The following is a 22,914-nucleotide window of genomic DNA, read 5'->3' on the forward strand; positions in this document are numbered from 1 at the left end:
ACTAATGACCACATGAAAATGTGTACTGCATTTAAAAAAAAAAAAAAAAAAAAACCACCAAAAAAACCCAACCAAAAACCAGCAAACCAAAAAGCCTGCTAAATTTGTACGTTCACACGAAGGTGGGAAAAGGTTTCTTCAAAATACAAAGGTTGAAAGCGTGCCTACCTACCGGCTATTTCCCGAGCAAATGAAGAGGCTGCCCTACTTCAGCTGCTTAAATAAGCTATTCACCCAAAGAGCTAAGCCAGCCGCGCAAACAATGACTCAGTTAAAGAAAAAAGTGTATCATTTTAAGCTATAGATGCATTCCCCCTGAGAGAAAGGCACTGCACATCGTGCTGTGAATCGGCTGTGGGAGGAACGACAGTGTCTCTGGTAAATAACACGCTTTTTTAGTATGTCTTTGCACGAATCAAGAAATCTTGAACTAGAAAGCTCTCAGAATATGTCTCTCCATGCCCAAGCCACAGATGTCAGAAATAAAACCTTTACTCTTAGTCAGGCCTTCCCCCTGCACCGCACACCAGCGTGCCACCAGCAGCCTTCAGCGGGCTGACAAGGGAACAGGGACAACCTTGAAAGGAAAGAGATGTGTTTTTTCCTGAACCGTCCCTGCACTCTGTACATGGCAGGGAGGTGTTCATCATCTGGATTAAATCATCTGCTGCTCTGATTTCCAGCCCGTACCACCCCACGGATGTGGAGCCTATGGCCCGATGCTGGACACAGCCCCCAGTTTTACCCCACTTAGCCCAGCTTCTAGTTACAGGGTTTTTTTCTGCATTGCTGCTGGGTACCCCCCTGGCGCGTGTGACGAACCCCTTGCCACAGAAAGCTGTTTGAAAGGCTCCCGTCACCTCTGCTGCTTCTTCCCTTGCTGAAGGGCACTGGGGGTCCGATCCTCCTCGGCAGCTTTTTAACCCCATGCCAACACGGCCCAAGAGGAACAAATGAACCGAGCTGCAACCACTTCTGCCAGCTGAGGGTCACACCTTTACTTCTACAAAGATGCTAGTGGGAGACAGGAGGAGGTTATTCCCCCTCCTGAGCAATGTGCTGAACAACAGAGAGGAAACCATTTTCTGGTTGTTTTTTTTCCCCACAGGCCTCACTGTCTGTCATAGCTAGCATACATATATAGACACAGCGTATTTTTGGACCCACAGTAACATCTTTTTATATCCATAGTCTTATGTTCTCCCAAGCTTTTGTCTTCCCCAGCCTCCTATTTCCCCGTGACTCACTCCTCCCCAGAGCTGCAGCCACTTCTCCTAAACACACTTTCTTTCCTGAGCACTGCAGGCATCAGCCCTGCAAGTGGAAGGAGAGGAATTACGCCAGGAGGCCTCCGACAGGACCCTGCTCTCCTATTCCCTTCGGCTGCCCAGTAGCCACCACTGCAGGCAGCCTGCTCCCAACCTGACCTCAGTCCCCTTCCTCCCGTCATCCACCAAACCGGCTTCTCACTGCCCTTCCTCTTGTCCAGGTTCCCCAAACGACTTTATTTCCAAGCAGCTGTCTATAAGCCTCTCCCTTGTACAGGATCAAAACAATCTTAGAAGTAAAATGCTCCCTTCAACCTCTATTATATCAAAGTATTATGATTAGAAGATCAGATATGCTGTGGGTTAGCTACACGTTACCTTGCAAATCATTCCAGACCACATGATTTGCACACAAAAAAAAACCAAAACAACCAACCAACAACCAACCCTCTGTATACTTTCAATTTCCAATTAAGTAGTCAGCAAGTTTCAATACTGGTGAAGTCAAGCACCCTTCAGACTCCACCTGCAGAAGAAAGGAGACCTGCTGTACACGCTGTGGCTGGCATGTGTCTAGGCAGTACATCACTGAGCCAAGAGTAAAAACGATCTGCAGCACGGCAGAGCACCTCAGCCCACACACACAGTCAGTGTCAGCTCTGATTTGAAACACCAGGAGATTTCAGCAGAAGACTGGGTGTTTCTCTTCCCCACCCCCACCCCCCGCTTTATTTACCAAAGAATACCGAGTTCAGAATGAAGCAAGATAGACATTAAGCAACTACAAAACAAAACCAAAAATGTACAGCCTTTCTCAAGATTTATGGTTACTTCCCCTATAAACATCTTGAATCCAGGAAGTGTTTATCCTGATTTCAGTTACATTTTCTGCTGCTCTGAAACGGTGGCATTCCACATGTAGGCTATCCCTTCTCTTTTGACCTTTAAGCTTTCTCCAGGATAAAAGACCCCACTGGGACAACAAAACTGATTTAATCAATGCAGCCTTAACTGCCCAGTATAGATGCAGATAGACTGCCACGAAAGGTGCTTATGCCTCCCGGTCCCTATACAAGTAGGCTTGTAAAGGCTAATGTTCGCATATAGGCTACGTTACTGTCCAAGCAGATATAGGTGGCAGAATATTCCTCTGGGATATTGCTCTTGCATGTTCGATCCATCTTGCATTCACTGGTCACAAACTGTCACCAGATTACAGGACTTTTGGATAATATTTGCCTTTCTCTGCTTTATATACTCCCTTCCCTCCCCAACCTGCCATAAAAATTAGGATGCTCTCAATAGGCACGTCTGTCTTCAAGAATACACGGTTCACCTAGGGGAGGTGAGGCTGAGGTCTTCCTCCCACAGCCCACAAGAAGACTTAATTTCATCTTTTGTCAGGAGACCGCACTGCAGTCCAGCCACACGACTGGGACACGAAGCCCCAGGACAGCCAAGGCTGCAGGGACTTTTTGCTTTCATCAGCTGCAATCCTTACCAAGGTGTCTGCTTCCCCCCCTAGTTCTGCTTGGTTTTTGTTTTGGTTTGGTTTTTTTTCCAGAACTGCAGATCTAGTTATTATGCCACATTATATATTTTTTCTGTTTTTTTGGGGGGTGTGGGGGTGTTTTTCGTTTGGTTGGGGTTTTGTGTTGTGTTTTGTTGGGATTTTTTTTTGGGGGGGTGGGGGGGGGTGAGTTGTTTTGTTTCTTTTTAATTGAGGGGCACAATACGTGCATATCTATCATGCATTCAAGAATGGTATGTGTCCTGTAACACTGAAGTGTAACAATTCTCCCCAAATCAGAACTTGCTGCTGACAGTTCAAAGTGTCCAAGCTTGGTCATGGAGGCTTATTGCACCAGGAACAGTATAGGCTCAACAGAAAGCTACTGGAAGAAGCGTTACATCCATTTATTCCTTCTCCCTGGAACCTGCTAAAATCATAAGTAAAACATTTCCGACCTAAACTACCAGTGCTATAGCTCTGACATGGATCCCAGCAGCCATGCTGGGCCAAGCATCCTCATGAAGAGCTTCAAATCTGCCCCCAAAGCAGTCGTAACTACTACAAAAAGCAGCCATACCTACTTAAGAAGCAGGAATCAGCAGAGCAGCTTTCCTGGCGAGATGTAACTTTAAATATCTCGCTAAACCAGCCAGTTTAGGCATGGCACTGGTGGCATTTCACCGCCCTGTCCTCAAGGCCTGGAGCAGTCCAGGTACTTAGGGTCACACAAATGCAGAATGGCTAAAGTGACCCCCAAGCCTGGTTTACGTCCCCTTCCCCATGGTTACAGTCCTATGCAAAAGCACGAGTGCTGACAGCAGAGGCAACAGGCAGCACCGAGGTCATGTAGACACAAGCACTGAAAACTGAAGTATTCCCATTTGGATTTGTCTCAAAAGGAAGACTACACCACCAAAGGAGCTGAAGCGAACACAAGAAGTCTTTTTCTGCACAACGCAATGGGTTGCTCAGAGACAAGGATAAGCCAGAAGCTCTACTACATCAAATTTGACCATAAAAATCATGTTTCTGAGAAGCCTCTTCTTAAAATTTTCCTATTAGGAAAATAGGAAATCTGACATGGAAACATTTATTTTTAATACCGGGGGGGGGGGAAATCTACCACATGGAAGAGGAGTAAAAATAATCTCACATTGGATGATTATTTGCATTAATCATTCCAGCTGCATTTTAATTCAAATCTCTGTGCTCAGGACTGTATCAGGTGATAACCTCGTGCTCCATGATGCCACTGTTACACATCTGATTAGTCAACAACTCCCAGAGAGCCATTTTCCACAAAGCTTCCAAGAAAAATAGGTTCCCATCAGGTTGCCTATTAGTAAAAGAATCAACTGCAAAGGACATGGGGCTTTTCACACTGGAAGCGTTGGCATTTTCACTCCCTGTGTGCTGAGCAGTAAGGCTGATAAGAGACTAACAGCTGAGACAAAATAATTTGTTGAAGCTTTTAGTGGTCATCGGGACCGAGTGAAAGAAAGCGTGCACGTGTGATTCTTGTGGTCCATGCATCTGGTAATCAGAGCTCAGACCTAGCCCCCAAAAGAATACCTGAAGACTGATGGAGAGAAGACTAAAATCCAAGTCCTTCCCTCCTGTGTCAGTGTCTGAGCCCCTTATGCACAGAGTCAACGACTCTCCTCCTCTCTGATCCAATGAATATTTGATTCTCTCTGCTACCAAACTGTAACAGAAAGAACTGGTACTGCATCACTCCAGAATATTCTGTAGCCTGGCAATTAGAAGCATGAAAAGCATAACCAATCCTTCCTGGTTCACGCAGCCCTTTATGAAATTCAACCCACAACAACTAGACTAGAATCCTTTTTTATTAGGGCTCATATGTCACTTACTTGCTTTTCGTGTTTTGGTGTCATCTTCACTGGTTTGTATTAAAATAAAAATCAACCTAAAAAAACACAAAAAAGACATCAGATTAGCATTTAGTAATTACTTGAAGGTCATTATCACTTTTTCTAGACATTAGATGGCGGAAAGATCCAGGGTCAACAACATCTTTACCAAAACATGTGTCTGCATTAAGTATACCTAAAAATTCATTCATTTAAAAAATTTCCCATTTCAGAAGCACTGGTTTAGTCCCCTTCAACGGTTATTTGTCATACATGACAGTCCAGTGATGCCTATCCATCTCTGGAAGTCAGCGCTTTTCTTCATTGCTCCAAGAGCCGCCCCAGGGCTCACCCTCGCACCCCCCTGCCAACAGCCCCCACACCGCCAGCACCCCCAGTGCACCCCACACGTGCTGCCGGCCCCTTGCACCCAAGCACGGCTCTGCACGACTGCGGCTGAGGTTCAGAAACACTAAAACACCTGAGTCAGCAGAATCAAAAGCGCCTCTCAGCTGCCTCTCTGAAAGGGAGATAAGCAGAGACAATCTGTTTGGATCCTGCAGGATTGCTAGAACTCAGGCTAAATCTCACGGCGTCTGTGGGTTTAAACCCTTCATGTAGGGAAGTACGTAATTAGACCAAATAAAAAAAAAATCATTAACTTGTATTTTTAATCTACTCTTTCACTGGAAATGCAATAAATGTTTGCAGTCCTGTAAACCACCCAGTTTGCTCAGGACAGGTATCCGCACAGCGGAAGCGAGGCAGCTTTATTCACTTGCTTGCTTACACCCCCCCCACCTGCCCAAATCAACTGCCACAGGAAAAGGATCTGCAATTTGCATTTCCCCTTTACCTCTCCCAGGTGCCATTAGCCACTGCCAGCTGACACCTACACTGACCCCCCAGCTACAAAAACATCCTAGTGCCTCCTCAGCTGTTCAAAGTCATCCTCTTCTCTCCAACCAGAGGGGATGCGGGTGCAGCTCCCTACACTGGCACCGTGGTCAGGATGAATGCCACCGAGCAGGAGCAGCTGAGTGAAATCTTCCCACACATCCCTCCAGGCAGGTACCTTGCCCCTGGAAAAGGTGAATTTATGGCTTAGGCAATAGCAGCTGTTGTCAGCCAGCTGGAAAACAGTTAGTACGTGGCTAGGGAAGGCACATGGCTATATTTTTGAAGGTGCTTTGCAAAGGTTCAACAATACAGAGCTTGGAGCTGCTCTTGTTATTATACAACTATATATTTTGGTCAAGCCTGGACACCCCACTTCTGCCCAATGCCTCTTACAAATACACCTAACTTTCATGGCACGATTCCACCTGTTTTCATAAAACAGAGCACACAGATAAGCACACGTATATTTCTTTAACCAGGAAATTATTTCAGAACAAACACTTCTTTGCCAAATTTCTACAGGATCAATTATATCAAAATAGGATATTCTGTCTCCAAATACAAATGCCTGTATGCAGGACTTCAGATATCCTCATGGTGCCATCAGCATGGTTCCCATCTCCATAAAGGTACAACCACCATTTCACTTCTGCAGCTAGGATGGTGCTGATAAAAGCACAAAGGAATGTTGAAAACACACTCCCAATAAATTTTCTTTTTTTACTCGACGTATTTATGCCTAACTGGCATATACGCTCCAGGCTGAAGGCGTAGAAGAGCACTTGGACACTTTGTGCCACACAGGCTCAGCAGTGCCAAGCAGCTCTGCAAGGCAGGGGCAACAATTTGGTTCATCAGCTGCAGCTGCTGTTAATATGGAAGTATGTTAGGAGCTTTCCTTTTGGTGGAGATACGTGGTTTTTACATCTCAGGAGAGAAGAGCGCAAGCCCACACCACCAAAACCCCCACACGGCTCAGGCTGTTAAGACGAAGATTCTGTCTGCTGTCTCTCCCCACGGGCGCAGCTGCAAACCTATATAGTTCTGGGTTAGGCTCCCCCACACACACACCCTTTCTGCTCTGATTGAATGTGTTGTGTTTTTTGAAAAAAATGGCAAGTCAACATTTTTGTTTCCAGTTATACATCTTTACTCTATCAGATTCTGCAGCCTCTTTCTCTCCTGTCTCTTAACTGTTTTGAGTAAGAAATTTGAGTAAGCCATCCCAAAATGTCTCATTCCTGATGCTGTTAGTGAATGACAGGGCTGAAATAACACATTTCATTTTGTCACCTGTTTTTCTAATGACCAAGTTCTGTGCTGGTGCAGGTTAGAACGAACAGTTTAAACTCCAAACAGCCATCACATTTTTAAATATTTTATGCCTAAAGTTAATATTTCAGTACCAAAACCCTTCCTAAAATATTTAAAATACATCATTTTTTCATCAAGTAATTTGAAGAAATAATAAAATAAGAGGATGAATGCCTCCCAAAGCTGCCTTTTCCACCAGCATTAAACCTGAGGTCACCCCAGCCACGCTGCAGCCACTTGCAAACATACTGAATGCAGTATTCTGACTGGTAGCAAGACACATATTTTGGGACTTTTAACACATGCAGAAGCTACAGCTCAACTATCTGCTTAAGAACGTATCTTTTTATCTTTAGAAAAACCCTACCCAAAATACCAGTGACAGAGAGAAGCAGGCTTCAGAAGGCAAACAGAAGGTTGCTGGTCCTTTTACTCATTAAAAAAAAAAAAAAAAAAAAAAATCAACTGAAATGAACCAGTGCTGGGAAAAAGAATCAAAAAAGGTAGTGGTAGATCTGTAGTTTTTAGAAAATAATTTCTGCTGTGACTGGGGAAAAAAACCCATTGCTTTAAGTAAGTTCGCATTCTGCTTCTGATCTATTATGAGTCTGAAGGTGCTTTTTTTAAATTAGTTTCATATACTTAATATAACACCAGCTCCTTGCAGCACGTATTTTTGATCTTATTAATTGCGTAACGAACAAAACCACCAGGGAACAACCACCACCCAAAAGCAAAAAGATTACATAGGATGACTTGTCACACTTATTGTAGCCTTAAAAAAAAAAAAAAAAAGGGGGGGGGGGGGAAAACACACACACACACACCCAACCCAAGTACTGCAGTGCTTTTCCTAGGGATAACAGATAAACTGCAGTGCTGCTTTTAAAGAGAATAGATAAATACTACAAAGTATTATATTTTATTTCCTATTTTACAATTGATTTTATATTTCAAAATCTAAACTAAAACCGATTATTTAGTATTTCTAGGGGAATACCATTTTATCATGTAAGTGGATTGCTCTTAATGGAAGTAACTTCCCTACAATCCCAAACTAAAAGATGAAAATTCAAGCAATACCACAGACAAAAACCATGACAACTTGATATTAGAACAGCGCCAAAAAAAAAAATGTGAGCCCTCCCAGCTGCCTCGCTAGTTCTGTGTTTAGTTGCACTGAAATTTCATGATTTCACCCACTGCTGGCCAGTGGCCACTGTAACGTTCTTGTCTGCGCCGGGAGCGCCTGCAGTTTCCATGCGGCCAGTGCTTCCCCTCCAGCAACAAACGTTGATCTTCAGCTCAAGAATTATCCATCCACCCACCTCTGGGTATTTCTAAATGCGTAACTAAACGACCACCTTCAAGCTTTGATGAGGAAGAGTGATTTATTTGTAGACCCTGGGGATGATTGAAAGTCCCATCGAGCCACAAGACCAGTCCTCAGCCACACTTTCAAGGTTGTTCCCATCACCAGTATCAAATGAAACTTTCGTTCAGGGCTTCAATGTGACTGAGAGAGAGCGCGCCCACAATTAAACCTCTAAAGACCTTCCCTGCATTTTCTGTTTTGCTTACATTAACATTCATTAAAAAAAAAAAAAGTCATAAGAATTTTAATCTACAGCCTGTAGAAAGTTCAGCTGCATCTGTACGTGCAGTTCACGATCACAGAAGATGCCTGCGTGCACTCAACGACACTGTGCTCCCAAAAGGCAAGTCATCCATACGGATCTGTAAGGAAAATACATGTGCTGGGGGTGATGGTGGGAGGGGGAGGGTATGAAGGACAGAGCTGTAATAAAAGAAGATGCTAGCTCTGGAAAGTTCAAAAAAAAAAAAAAAAGACTATAATAAACTCAATCCCATGCTAAAACTAAAGTAGTACTTAAATTCAGGATAGGAGAATGTTTCTTGAGGTGTGTTTATTTTATTTGCAGAAGCGTCATGTTCTCTGAAAGGTCAGTCACCGGCAGGGAGAGTCACTGCTGGGGAAAGAGCATCTCCTCAACTGCTGCACAGAGCAGAGGACCTGAAGGGTGCCTGCTCCGCTGCTGTTGCAAGGGAGTAGGAGATGGAGAAGCGTGAGATGGAGGAGCTAAATCCCCACTTAGTACTAATTCATAGCTAGTCAGAAACACAGATGAAATCTTAGAGGCTTCAGATGAAAGGATAACAAGGGGAAGAAAGCAATATTAACTTGTTTATGGAACAAAACTGCCTGGGTCATAAGGCCAGCCATACTGCATCTATCAATGGAAAGGTCCATCTAATCCAACAGTGACTTAAATCATGACTTGTACTGGGAGCCCAGTGTATGAAAACCAAGTAAAATTTTGAGTGCTTATATTCCCCAGTTTTATTTTAAGAAAAGTAATGTGAAAACTACAAATAGGTATATAGTGAAAACTATAAATACATTTACACACATAAAATGTACCGTTCTGTAACACCAAACTGACCACTTCATAGCATAGCCTGGCATTTGCAGGAATCAGGTACATGGCCATCACAGAGCTACTGCTCCTGTTGATGGGAAACGTCTTATTCAAATGCTTCTCCCTGAGCGGGGACTTTCAGTTAATCCAGAGTAACTCACCCTCAGTGTCAGTCGACGCCTTCTACTTCACCAGGTCCAGTTTAACACCTGGGGTCAACCCGAGTGTGCTCATCACAGGAGTCCTGAGTTCCCTTCAGCCCTTCACTGTCCAGGTGAGGACTGTAACTCCAGACTGTGCAGACCACAAAGCATCCTTCCTTCTTTCTTCCACCCTGCCGCTTATGCGCCTCACCCTCAAGCAAATCACTAAGGGTTTGTTCATCAGAAGTGAAATGAATATGAAAGACATCAGCATTTTCACCTAAACTCTGCACAGCAGAGATCAATAAAATAAAGCACCCCTTGAGCACACCCATCTCACTCGTCAGGCTCAGGGTACCCATTTCATCAGGGTTGTAATTACAGTGGCAGCAGAGCCGCTTCGTTGCTGAGCAGGAAACAAGCACGCTGTCTAAAAATGCTTTTAAAAGAACAAGAGCTTTCCAAACCCCCTAAGAGAATTCACGCACCTTCCCTCCAACCACAACACTACGTAGAAACGCACTGCCGATAGTCATGCCTTTGCAGTGGTACTTGAAATTCTGACTTCTGGCCGCCACTGCCATGATGCTGCGTTAACTACTCTTTTCGGACACGATTCCACTCCATTTGGTTGCTAAATGCTTGCTTGTGGCCACCAGGTACAAGACAGCTCCTCTTTAAACACTACATTATCATTTCTCCCTGATCATCTCTTCCCTTGTGCTGCAATCTTTCTAGCTATTAAGACCCACTTGGCGAAGAGAACGAATTCAGTTTATTTGAAAAAAACTACCAAAGAAAATTTAATTCATTTCTGAGGAACCTGAGAATTGGAGTTAATCAAACATACGACAGATTTACCGCTCCCCTCCAAAATAAGTAAAGTTACGTGGATTACGGTGTCAGGTATGGGTCACAGATTTCCAGTCACAGTGGTATTACACCACACTTTGAATTTCCTCAAGTCGATACCGTATTGCTGGACAGCAGCATGACTCACATGCCAAGCCTCTCTGAAGCCTCTAAAAGCTTCAACAAGGAAGAAGTACTAAGAAATCTGTTCATTGTAAGAAAGATCAGATGTTTCTTTGCCCTTTCCCCCCCCGCCCTCTCTAATTTTGGCAGCCTCAAATTGCAGACGTATGCTCAGCCAAAGGACTTCATGTATACTCTGCAGTTGTGGTGGGTTGCTGACCCCAAAGCAACTATTACTTTGGTTTTCTCACATTAGAAAATACCAGTAATGCTCACACTGGCAGCCTGGGCTCTTAGGCAATGGCTAGAGAATGGTATTTGTGGGTCAAGATACCGAAAGAACAGTATGTGCCATCTTCATCACAGTAATTATTTATGACTCGGGGCTGATGCTTGCTGCAGCTTCTGCAGCCAACCTGGGGACCACTCAAAACACTTCCGCAGCTCTGGCTCCTGTGTTCTCCAGGCAGCCTGTCAAGCTGGTCTGCCACGTGAGCCTGCCTTTGCTACTCTTTCCAAATATCACAGTGCATAATAAGTAGCTTAAACTACACTGAATGATTTTGTAGTGTACATAATTGCAGGTTTTGCTGCTAGGGCATTTTCAGAAGGCCAACAAAGAGATAAGGCAGTCTTTGAAGGGAAGCAGTGGTGACCTCTAAGGTAAAGTCCCAGTAAGATGTTTGCCCCAGAAGAGTTTTGAAATCCTTGAACTAGGGGAAACCAGTTTCAGAAGAAGCAGCAACACTGGCGATCTGGCAAATTCAATCATCTTTCAACTACAGCCATACTCAACGTGGAATACACTGGAGAGGCACTAGACTTCTCACCAGTACTGACATAAATAGGGCATACCACAGGCAATAAAGCTACCTTTGAAAACAAAGGGAAAGCAGCAAGTAATTTCCAGACTAAAACCACTTGCTGACATAGCACCCAAGTACTTTCCAAGTCAAAGTTGTGTTCGGTTACAAAACTGATGAGTGAAAACATACGTGTTGTGCACATACAAACCACACATATTAGATACACCAGGGAGAACTAGCAATATAAAAGTCATCCACAGACAGATAAGCCACTCCTAGATATTTTTGTATGATGCCAGTTACAAACAACACATCAGACAGCTGATACTTTTACGAGCTGGATTACAAACCAAAAAGAAGGGATTTGTAAATAGAGACTAAAGTATCAGCATTTCCAAACACTGGTTAAAATCCTAAGAAAAATCTTAAATGCTTATGTTTTTCTTTCTTCCAAAGCTTCCATGTTTCTTATGGGATTTAAATATGTCATTGCATTAAATCAGATTGCCACCAAAATATTAACTTCCCCGAGATAGCTCTTTGTAATACCTAATTTTTACTTATCACAGGAAAAGACGGGTTGATGGAAGCTGTATCTCTGCTGCTGAGTAAGCAGAGCAAAAGCCAGCAAATGCCGTGCAGTCTTATTGCAACATTTCTCTCTCAGTCTCTCAAGTGCAGAGGCTGACATCACCTGACCCGTTCCTTCCCGACTCACCCCTGGAACACTGACAAATTTCTGGCACATGAGATTCAAAAAAATTTTTTTTTTGCTGATTTCAAACTCTTAATTTATGATATGATTTTTCTCTGCTGCTTGAATTGCTGTTACTTAGCACTGCATCACTACATGTTTTAGCTTGGCTTTCTTCCTGCTGCGGATTTCCTTATTCTACCCAACCAGCTATTTTTGTGACGTGCCAGCTGGTCCCATCCAGGAAGTGCTTGGTCTTGCCCCCAGAGAGGAAAGTGAAGCAAAAGCGGTAGTTTTGACTGTAACCACCGAATTCTAAGTCTCAGTCTCATGATGTGCATCTGGGGAGATGGCTGGGAAAGACCAAGCACAGATGCAGTCAAAACTGACGTGAACAGTTCAGTAGTAACGTCCCGAGACAGATCGGTCCTGAGCAGTCTCTGTAACTGCAGCTCAAACCAGCGGGGAAGCCAGGAAATACTGCAGTCAATGCAGCATGCTCGCTCAGCATTTTGGGCAACTCTGTTCAAAATGCTGCGTTTCTTGGGACTTTTAAGTCAACCAAGCCCAAGAGGGATGGTTACAACGGTCCAGCTGGATCAGATACCCAGTCTCTCACACAACAGCAATTCACTCTTCGGGCTCTCTTCCCCTGGAGGATGCATCAGATTGCCCATCGTTACCGCAGGGTCTTACTGGCATTGCATCTGCGTAGCTGCATCCATATATTGCACTAGTTTATGAGCTGGATCGATCAACAGTTAAATTAACCATTTAAGATTGCATTAGCAGCAAATTCAACTGGGCAGCTTGCTTGTTCAACGGGCTTTGTTCTCTTTCTAAGCCAGCCTGTGCCAGTGGCATGAAAACAGTATTTTGGAAGTAAACAGCTTCTAAATAGTGTTACTCATTACTAAAGCAGGTAATTCAGAGGAGCGAACAGCATTTTGCAGGAGGAACTTTTCATGAGACTGACCCACAAGAAAATCAGGCTGCAAATCAGTGATTTATCCATATCCTCGGATTTTCTGCTTCTCATTTCTTTAGTGCCTACTAAACGTTAAGATGTGATTTGGGTTACTTTCACCCCAGTTACGGACCCCACTGCTACACCATGACTTTGCAAGACTGGCATCAACCCTCCGCCAACTCTCAGCACAGGAGGCAGATTTCTGGTACAGAAAACTCCTCTCAGAAGTTGTGAGAGGACAGCAGGAGACACAACAAACGGAGAAACAGGAGGAAGAGAAGAAAGGCAGTGCTTGGGTTTGACTGCTCTGCCATCGCAGCCGAGTCAACGGAGTCACCGGCCAGCCTAGAACAAACACTGGCACAAGGTCAAGCAGCAAGAGGAGCAAAGGTAAACAGGACAAATACGGCCCCTGGTGCCCAAACCCACGTGATACTTTTCCAACAACAAATTCAAGTAGACCATTAAGTGGTCTGAAGGATTTTTTCTGCCTTCAGCAGGAGGAAAGACTTCCTACTTGCAGAGCAGGTGCTGCTTAAATGAGCAGAAGGCACATGTTTACATTCATTTTAAACCTGGTCAGTTCAGCCTGTATTCCAAGCCTGTGGGAAAATAATGGAACAAGAAGAAACTGGTTTAGGTTTGTGTCATTTAAATAAGGCTTATGCCAGGTCCACTTAAATGTATTTACTTCAGGCCAAAACCAGTACAATCCATTCTTAAGACAGAACAAGTGTCAATTTATGTAATCACACCTTTCGCTAAACCACTTGCAACCTACACATTATGTATGGACATATTAGAAACCCTGCTTTGTGGTCGTACAGGCAAATCTGCAATAAACATCTATCATGTGGCTGATGGGACCGGACAACCACCAAGAGATCCTCTCCAGCTCCACCGTTTTGCAGAAACGGTGTTGTGGGGGATGATGACTTTTCAGTCCAAGGCTACACATGCATCTCAGAACAAAAGAAATCTCAGAAGAGTCAAGGCAACTTGGTGAAACAAACGGCCCAGAGGAGGTGGGAGGAGAAGGTACCAGTTACCGCACATCCTCCGTGGCTGGAAGCCCATAAAGAAAAGCCTCGCCACAGGTATCCAGCCTACTCGGTCACTGCCAGTAACTCTTCTGCAGAACTGATGCAAACGGGTCACCATGGCCAACAGATGTGGAAATAACCATTACTGACAATGCATTCTGCTTTATAGGCAAGTTTCAAATCCTGCAGCACTTTATATACAGGCAAGTGCTTTACATACTTGGAAAGCACTCTATAAGGATAGTGCTGTCCTCGACAGGTTCCGTTTTATTGATCTAGCAGGAGAACAGGAAGAAGAATGGTCGTCATCAAGCCTTAAAACAACACAACCTTTGCAACTGTAAGAGCTAGCTATTAACTGACTGCATTGCAATTCTGCAAATGCAGAATTTCATTTGCATTAAAGAGAGAAGGCGGCAATTCAAGGTTTGCAAGTCATCTGGTTTAGCTCAGCTTATGGCGAAAAGACGGCACTCCTTAGAATTAAGCTTTGCCAGAAATAGAGTGAAGGGGTAATCATATACACCGAACCCAATCATCATTTCTCACACTGCCGACAGACTTTTATTTCAGTTGTCCACCACAAGCCAATTACCAGTCAAGGTCAGAATGATAGAAGCTCTAGTCATCCTCAGGTGGCCAAAATAATTCCGCAGTGTTCGGAAACACGCTAGTGCTTGTTGCTGCCACAGTCTGAGTATAGGCAAGACAGTGCTATAAGGAGAGATGGTGCCTCGTGTGAGAGATTAGAAGTATACTTTAAAGTATTTCAGAGGCTGTATATCCCACAGCCGTATTTTTTTGACCAAACATATTACTCTGATAAAAGATATTTAATGCGCGAAACTTGCCTTGGACAAAGAGATCTGTAGCTCTGGAGAGCCTGGAGAATATGGAAGAATCCTTCTGGAAAAAATCATTGCTTATGCACATATGCTATAATACAGCATATTAATATTATTTTTTCACACCTTTTATTTAAACTCGAATATGTAATGGCAAAAAAGAACGCAAAATCTGTCTGTGGACTGAAGCCTAAAGACTGCCTTTATGTTTTCTTAAAGGCAGTCAGTCCACAGTACTCCAAATATTCTTTACAGCTATCTTGCATGAGTTACAAGGTTCGGCGCATGTACTGAAGGGTAGTTTTCCCAATGAGAAAGCCAAGATGCTTTTTCTTTGCAAGCTGATCTCAGCTATTAGCACCTACTTACCAGGGTCCGCATTAAACCCCGGTTATTCTGCTGTGAAAAGCTCACCAAAAAGACCTCAGCTGCCAGAGGAACTTGCAACTCTACTCTAAGATTTAGCCTTGGACTACACACCCAATGTAGACATCCTTTTCCTGGCCAGCAAGTCAAACAGATCTTCCTTCCAAATCTACCTGCGATGATGAGTGAAACAGCAGTCAGAAAGCTTTGCTGTGGACAAGCAGTTTAGGAGGGCTTCACTTCTGCACAAGTATTTATGAGTGTCAAACAGTACTTCCTAAAATCCCCAAAGGGGTATTTCGGCTATAAAACTTCTCTCATTCTTGGATCTTACTGCCCAAACCCAATTTCGTGGTCTGGCAGCTGGAGAGACTGTTGAAGCCAGCCACCTGGCTGACTTCCCCACCGTGTTCAGAGCAATCCCCACCTTCAGCTGCCTGGAGAGGGGGAAACAAGAGGCTTTAGCTCATCTGGAACGAGTGATGCGCCTTACTGTCTCCCCAGCAATTCTGTTGACTCAGCGCCACACGGTCATACCGCAATCGGTCTTCACCATGACCAGACAGACATAACATGCAACACAGCCATCGATTCTCGGGGAGCAGACCAACCGGTGTCACAGCCATTAAACACCAGTCTCGTTATTTCGTATGTCTGAAGACACGTGAGGGTATCTGGGCTGTGCTCCTCTATGCCATGACAGACGAGGCTATGCCATTTAGATCACACCAATGTGATCAAAGCAAGCATGATCACAATGACAGGACGTGCCGACGTGACCGTGCTTGTACACGTGAACACCTGGCACATCATAGGCTCTGGCATTATCAAAATGCTCTCCAGCACCAAGGACTCGCAGCTATTTACCCTTCTCCCTCTAACCATTCCCAATAGTCCCCTTACCACCTTGCCTTTTCATGCCCTCGTTAGTGGAAACACATTTCTTCTGGGAACAGGCATGTCGCTCCTGGGAAAACAAAGCCTTCCCCTCTGGGAAGACAGCTGAAGAGCTCATTAAAACAGGTACCAACCTTATGACTAATTTAAAACCACACATCCCCATTATGCAATTAAAATGAAGGCTATTAGAAGGCACAACGTTATAACCCGGTGACTGTTGCTGTACACACGGAGCAAGGTAGGCGAGCAGTTTGGGCTTCCCTAAGGGAAAGGAGGGACAGGAACTTGCAGGATGTGTTGGCAGCACACACGCAGAGGTCAGCGTGTATTACTGTCAACTCCATAGTGAAACACATGCTTTGCTACAGGACTAAAATACCTGTTTTGCTTTAAAAGTAGTTTACCTGCGAGTGAGTGCATCCTCCTAGACAACTCCGGTAGTGAAGAAGGGGAGAGGAAGAAGTAATTTTCTAAAGCCACAAATCCTTTAAATACCACAAAACAGAAAATCCTTCCTACCACAAAAAAAAAAAAAAAAAGCAGGCATGGCAAGTAAATTGCGTTCTCTCTTTATGCACAAGAGTGACTGGAGAGAAGATCCGTAACAAAATCATTGTGGGTTTACTTGTTCTCAAACAAATGAAACTCATCGGTATGCATCCCGCTAAACGAGACTGGCCATCTGTAACCCCAGCCACATGAAGAGGCCGGAGCAAAAAGAAACTCCTTTCAAATTGATCAAGTCCTTCCTTTTGGACATGCTCAGTTGTAAAGGTTTTTGCAAGGTTCACATCTATTGATGAATTTATCTGCCATACTGGGAAATATTTTGAAATAACTTATGCTGAGGTACCAGTGAGACAGCGTGCAGCGCTGGTGTGCAGAGCCCCTGAGCAACACCTGCACGGCGCTAATCCCAAGATACACCCTGTGTAACTGCAGGCTATCAGCAAAACAGAAGAAAACAAGGATGTAGATTGTGTATTATTTGCGTGACTGTCCTCTAAGCACTGAAGGAGGGAGTGTAGCAGGGAGTGGGTACCAGGCCAGCAAAGAGGCTGGAGACAGCGTGGGCTACCAGCTCCTTCAGTGCACACTCTGTGGAAAACATGCCCAGCCGTGTCCAAAAGGAAACTAGTTTCTGGGACCAGAAGCCATGAGGCTTTTTTAGGATTCTATGAAGACATATCACTAAACAGACCTCGAGAAGAGAAGTCCTCCATGTTGGAAGAGGATCACTGGAGCACCACTGTGGGAAACGCAGGGCTATTTGCGATTACGTTATTGGATTGTGTTCCATTAAATGTCCCACTGATCCCGCTGCTCTGCAGACATCAGGACAAGTAGGATTCCGATAGCTGAACAGAAATGTTCAGTGTCTTTGTGGATGCTCACCAGGTGTCCTACTTACTCTTCAGCTGCTGCCAAAGAAGAGGGTGGATCAGCTGTAGGTCACCAGTCAGGATGCCAGCCTCATACAGGTGTCTTGAGTCCTCTTGGAGAACCCTCATGAAAGGCCCCAGCTACCCACACCCAAGCAGCAGAGCCATGACCAAGCTGACGGACGCTGCACAGGCAGCACTCTGTCGCTACCTGCAGTGCCCAGGAGACCCCACTCCATCCGCAGCATCCCCCACCATGAGGGTCAGCCCGTGCCAGGGCTGTTGCAAGGGGTTTCAGCTCCAAGCTCTCTCTGCAGCCTCTCTGTTCTTGCCCTCCCCCAGATTTTAAAAGAACAGAGAGCTGTTGACCAAGGGTGTGATTGAGTTAGAGCTTCTGCTGACAAGGAGATCAGGATGGCAGGCTGCTTTCTGGGGGTGGAGGGACCATTCCTGCAGCCGCCAAAGCAACACAACAAGCTTTGAATTTTACTACCCTGTTCTTCAGTGTCTATATACATGCAAAACATGAATGTTTTGTAACCATATTGATTAATCAAGGATTCTTTCAGGTTGGTTGTTGGGTTTTTTTTTTTTCTCCAAGCTGGGGAAGAATGCTTATGAAAGGTGTTTGTATTGTTAAGTACTGTGTAGAGATTTAGCAAGGAATGCTACAAAGATCCAGAGCCAAACACTACACACCATACTTGCATGTGTAGTTCCCTATAATTACGTAGCATGATTTGCTTCTCTATCCCAAGAGTTATCCTGCCAAGTAGTAAGGAAATTCTTGTAGGACACATAGCTGTGCTTTCCTCTATGTTTAGTATCAGAACAAAAATTTTGCCGAGTTATTTTTTTCAGATAATAAAAAGATGCAAAACGTTTAACAAGATGAAAGAAAAAAAAAATCAGAATACCCTAAATAAACCAGATTTCTTTTACTTCTCTGCTTACAAAAGCCAAAAGCTTATGCATACTAGATAACATATGCATGGAATGAAGATCCATGTGATACACTGTGGAGATATGACACACACAATTTGTCACGTTTCCTATCCTACCTACCTGCTCCCAGGAAGCAAGCAAAACCTCTAGCAGCCCGTGCTGCTAAGCAAACATTCACTACCCTTTTACTTTGGGATTTATTAGTGTGGGTTTTGCTGTTTTTAAAAGCCACAAAAACCCAACCGGCCTACCAGAGACATGTTTCCTTCTTTCATATGGAGAAATTACAAAATTGTGTGATAAAAGCAGAGAAAGCTTCAGTTGTCTGAAATGACGACAATTAGGAAAAGTACTGAGGAAAAATTGACTAAAATGGGGCCACCAGGCTGATTCGGCCCCTTTATGGTCAGAAGAGCCCAACCTCACCTGGATACCCTTCACAGCATCTTTCACTCCACAGGACCAGAGGACCAGCAGAAGGGCAGGGAGATGGGAACACCACACCGAAGCAAGTGCATTTGGTACCAGCGAATGCAGCCCCTTGGGCCAAATGCAACAGTGCTCTTTAGACAGGGGGAGCAAGGAGGGAAGCATCAAGGAAAGGTGCTCTAGGGCTGCTTAAGCAGGAACAGGATGCAGAAATCTTCAGAACAATGACTGCCACGACCCTTTCTGAATGGAAAAAACCTATTCTGTAAAAGACCCACGTGCAGCAGCAGCATAAGTTCTAAAAAATTCTGGGAACGTAGCTTTCGCCCTTATTGTGTTCCAGTCCTCATCTGTTTAGTGCTACTACCTGGCATCATTCACATCACGGGGTCCTGGCTCGACGGTGACAGTCCAAGAGGTCACATCACATGCTTACCCAGTGCTGGCTTGATTTAATGCTCCACCTCCTCTTATGCCTGAGAATTACTCGGTCTGACCCAAATCCCCGGTGGTTTTTGCTCCGTACAGCACCGTGCTGGGGAAGGGAAGTCCCAGGACACTGGGAGCCTGCAGCACAGCAGGGCACCACTCATGTCCGACCCCAACACCGCAGCTACGCCAAAAGCATCGCAGTGCTACGGGCATGCAATGATCATACTATTAGCTTAAGCAGGTACACCAGGGGTGGTTAAAGGTGCTGCCTTGAGAACAGTTGCTCTTCAGGAGTTAACACAAAAAAGCATAGCTGAAAACAACTTCCAAGCGTATTGAAAGATGAAAGGGAGACACCTTGAAGGTTAAAGGCAACGTTTACCTAGCTCTGCCTGCAAGGCAGGGAACAAGGGCAAACCAGAAAACTGGAAGTCTGCTAAGATAGGATCTAGGCAATATTTCACAAAACACAGTAACACGCGAAGTGATGCTGTTCCAGCTTTCTACTGGGCTATCCCTGACTGACTGTACCATAAACATCCCTGACTGTCTGTACCACTAAAACCAAATCGTAATAAAACATTTTTAAAAATTGCACCATTCAATAAACCACTATCTTATTCAAATATAAGAACTCCTGCAGCAGATTCTATCACAAAACAGCTAATTTTAGGGAAGACTATCTGCAAGCTGGCAACTGCTGTTTTACAGTGGTAGAGAAGTACAAAACTTTAATTCCTGTAGCTCAGCTGATAACAGTTAACGGCATTTAAGCTACAGAGACATAAATGAAATAGGAACCTTGAAACCAATATAACTTATAATGTATTTTCCACTTGCATGAACATTTGGAGGTACTTTACTAAACAACTACTCCTGTCTATGGTCAGAAATGGCATCATGTTTTCTAATTCTTAACTTCTCTGCTGGGACCTTTCTGTCTGCATTTGCATTGCTCCCACCATGGGGCCCAAGTAACTGAATGAGGTTTTTAGGTGCTAGTATCTTCTAATTAGACTATAGCATTGGAGAAAATATGTTGTTAGTACCTTGGCAGTAATATTTTCAGAACATTTTTCTCCTTTTTCTAAAAAAAAAAACCCAACTTAAATATAACTACTTAGCAGATAAAACTTAGTATAATAAAGATGGTACTAAAAAGTATTTGTATGAACATAAGCATGGTGTACCAATGCAAGATCTTTACAATGAAATTCACTAAAAGGTAAATACTTCTTAGTTTCAATATAAAATATAAATTATAAACAAGAGACTTCTGAATTTCAAGCATTATAAATAATACCCTAGGCTGAAGTAGACATAAATATTATTTTCCTCTTGTACACAGAGAAAACATTGGTGTTTCCATTTTTCTAAGGGAATTTCAGTTTTGCATCATTCAGGAATTCCCGTTTTGCATCATCCAGGAAAGTTCTGCCTTGTGTTCCTTTTAGTTTCAGTTTTCCCTAGCAGCAATGGGAAGGCTGCATTCTCCTCACTTGAGCTATTTACTGTCAACGCGAGAAGCTGAGCAGGTAATGAAGACCCAAGCGCCCTTTTCCCTAGACGACGGGTGATGTGGGCACGTGCCTGGTGGGACCTTCAGAGCGGGTCGGACCGCCACCCTCAGCAGCTTGGCTCCACTGCCTTCGCCTTCGCACCACCGCTAGCAGGACTGGGCAACATTCCTCTCGCATAGCCCCATCCTCGGAGGGGCTGTGACAACACCCCGGTGCCCTGATCCGATGGTGACTGCACGTCTCTCCAGGGCAGCCCCAGCACGTGGGTGCGAGGCAGCAAGCCAACGTGGGCATCGCGGGCGTCGTGGGGGCTGTTCCCGCCTGCTGCTGCCTGACCCAGCCCGGGACTGGCCCAGAACCTGCCCGCAGCCCTTTGCTCCATCCGTTGGTTTGCTTCCATCGCCTGCTGCATTTTCATCGCCTTCCTTCATGTGCGCCTCAAAGCACTCAGGCCACTTATTTGAGTAACACACAGAATTTAAAGTTAATAACGAGACCGCCTCCTGACTAACAAAAAGGTACAACAAACACGGTGTATTTAACGCAAAATAATGTTGCTATATGATGTACATTATATACCTATATATTATTGTCCACAGTACGGCACATGCTTATATAACGCAGGCTAACACCACGATGTACACACACGCAGAGCCTTCGTGCTTCTACGGAAAGACCATAGCTGCCGAAGGTGATGGAGTCACTTCGGCAAAGCGGAAAGCGGCGGCACAAAGCAGGAGCGGTAACTCAACCGAGGCGTTACTGCGGGCGTTAATCATTACTACGCGCAGCCACTCGCACCGCCGTGCGGCACAGCGCGGCCCGACGGCAAGGATGAGGAGAATACACGCTCCCAAAGGCCAGGCGGAACCGAGCCCTTCGCAGCCGGCAGCTCCGCGGCGGCGCTGGCTGCTCGTACCCGGCCTTCCCGAGCCGCCGCCGCGCTAGTCTAACGCGCTCCGGTAGCGCCTCGCCGGCACCCGCGGACCGGAGGAGGACGGCGGCTCGCACCCCCGCGCCGGCGGCCGCACGCACACCGCCCGAGCAACCCCGCACGAGCCGCCGGGCCGGCGCCCCCCGGGATGCAGGCGGGGCTGCCGCCCACCGCGACGCATCGCCATCGCCGCCGCCCCACTCACCGCTCGCCGCCGCCGCGCACGGCCCGCCGCTCCCGCTGCCACCCATAGGCCCGCAGGCGCCGGCGCGTCACCAGCAGTGGGCGGGGCCGCACTCTCCAGCCCCGCCCCTGGCACCGCCCCCTGCACCGCCCCTACACCGCGCCCGCCCCGGCACCGCCCCCCGCACCGCCCCCGGCCCCGGGGCACTCGGCAGCGCGGGGGGGGCGGCCCGGGTCTCGCTGCTGGGGGCAGGGGGGGCGGGGCGGGCCGGGCCGGGCCGGGCTCAGCCGGCGGCTGCGTCTTGTGTGAGCGCCGCGTCCGCCACCTGCATTCGGGAAACTGGGAGGTGCGGCGGGCGGCTCTCCTCGGCGCCAGCTGTTTTTAGGAGCCTTCTAGTTAAGGAGGGGGAAAAAAAAGGAAAAAGAGAGAAATAACGATTGATAAATTCAACTAATTATTATATATATGTATGTTTAAGAATGAATAAAACCCCTCCTGAAGGTTTATGTCCAGCTTTACTTGATATTTCTCAGGAACCCAAAATACTGTAATTTTTTTTGTTTCCTTACTGGTTTTCGTTGGGTTTTGGTTCTGGTTTCCTATTTTAGCTAAATCACGTCTTTGTTGTTAAAAGTTCCAAGAGGGATTTGAAATACATGATTAATGCTGTGTGCCCGCGCTCCGGGGTCCTCTTGGGCATGGCACAGTAAATGTTATGCCACATCCCTGGAACCTCAGATTCCTGGGGTTTGGAATCTGGCTTCTGAAAAGGAGCTGAACCAGCTCAGGGGTTATCAGTTCTGGCTGTTCTTGTGTGCTGAAATTGTCTTAAGAGGAATAAACAAAAGAGCCTTTGGAAATATCCACTAACGAGGGTGGAAGGGAAATGGTAAATTCTCTGTTATAACAAGAAGTAAGTTTCTGCTTCTGCTGCTGCTGCTGCTTCTGAAGAGCTTGATTGAACTTAACTTATATACTGATAAAGAATCACCAAATAATCCAAGCAACTTCTATTTTAAAAAGGAAAAATAATTTC

At 45.4% G+C, this 22,914-nt stretch overlaps 1 protein-coding gene across 1 annotated transcript in view; it reads right to left on the minus strand.

Annotated features, from left to right (window-relative positions):
- The window catches only part of SNX10 (sorting nexin 10), a 38,088-nt gene extending 16,104 nt beyond the window's left edge, over positions 1-21,984 (minus strand). The window contains exons 1-2 of the mRNA XM_055709446.1: positions 21,900-21,984; positions 4,656-4,711 (exon numbers count right to left, since the gene is read on the minus strand). Of these exons, the coding sequence (XP_055565421.1) occupies positions 4,656-4,679 (24 nt within the window). The 5' untranslated portion in view covers positions 4,680-4,711; positions 21,900-21,984. The remainder of the gene's footprint in view (positions 1-4,655; positions 4,712-21,899) is intronic.
- Between the last annotated feature and the right edge of the window lie 930 nt (positions 21,985-22,914).

This window comes from Falco cherrug, chromosome 4 (assembly GCF_023634085.1).
Source record: "Falco cherrug isolate bFalChe1 chromosome 4, bFalChe1.pri, whole genome shotgun sequence".
Classification (NCBI taxonomy): domain Eukaryota; kingdom Metazoa; phylum Chordata; class Aves; order Falconiformes; family Falconidae; genus Falco; species Falco cherrug.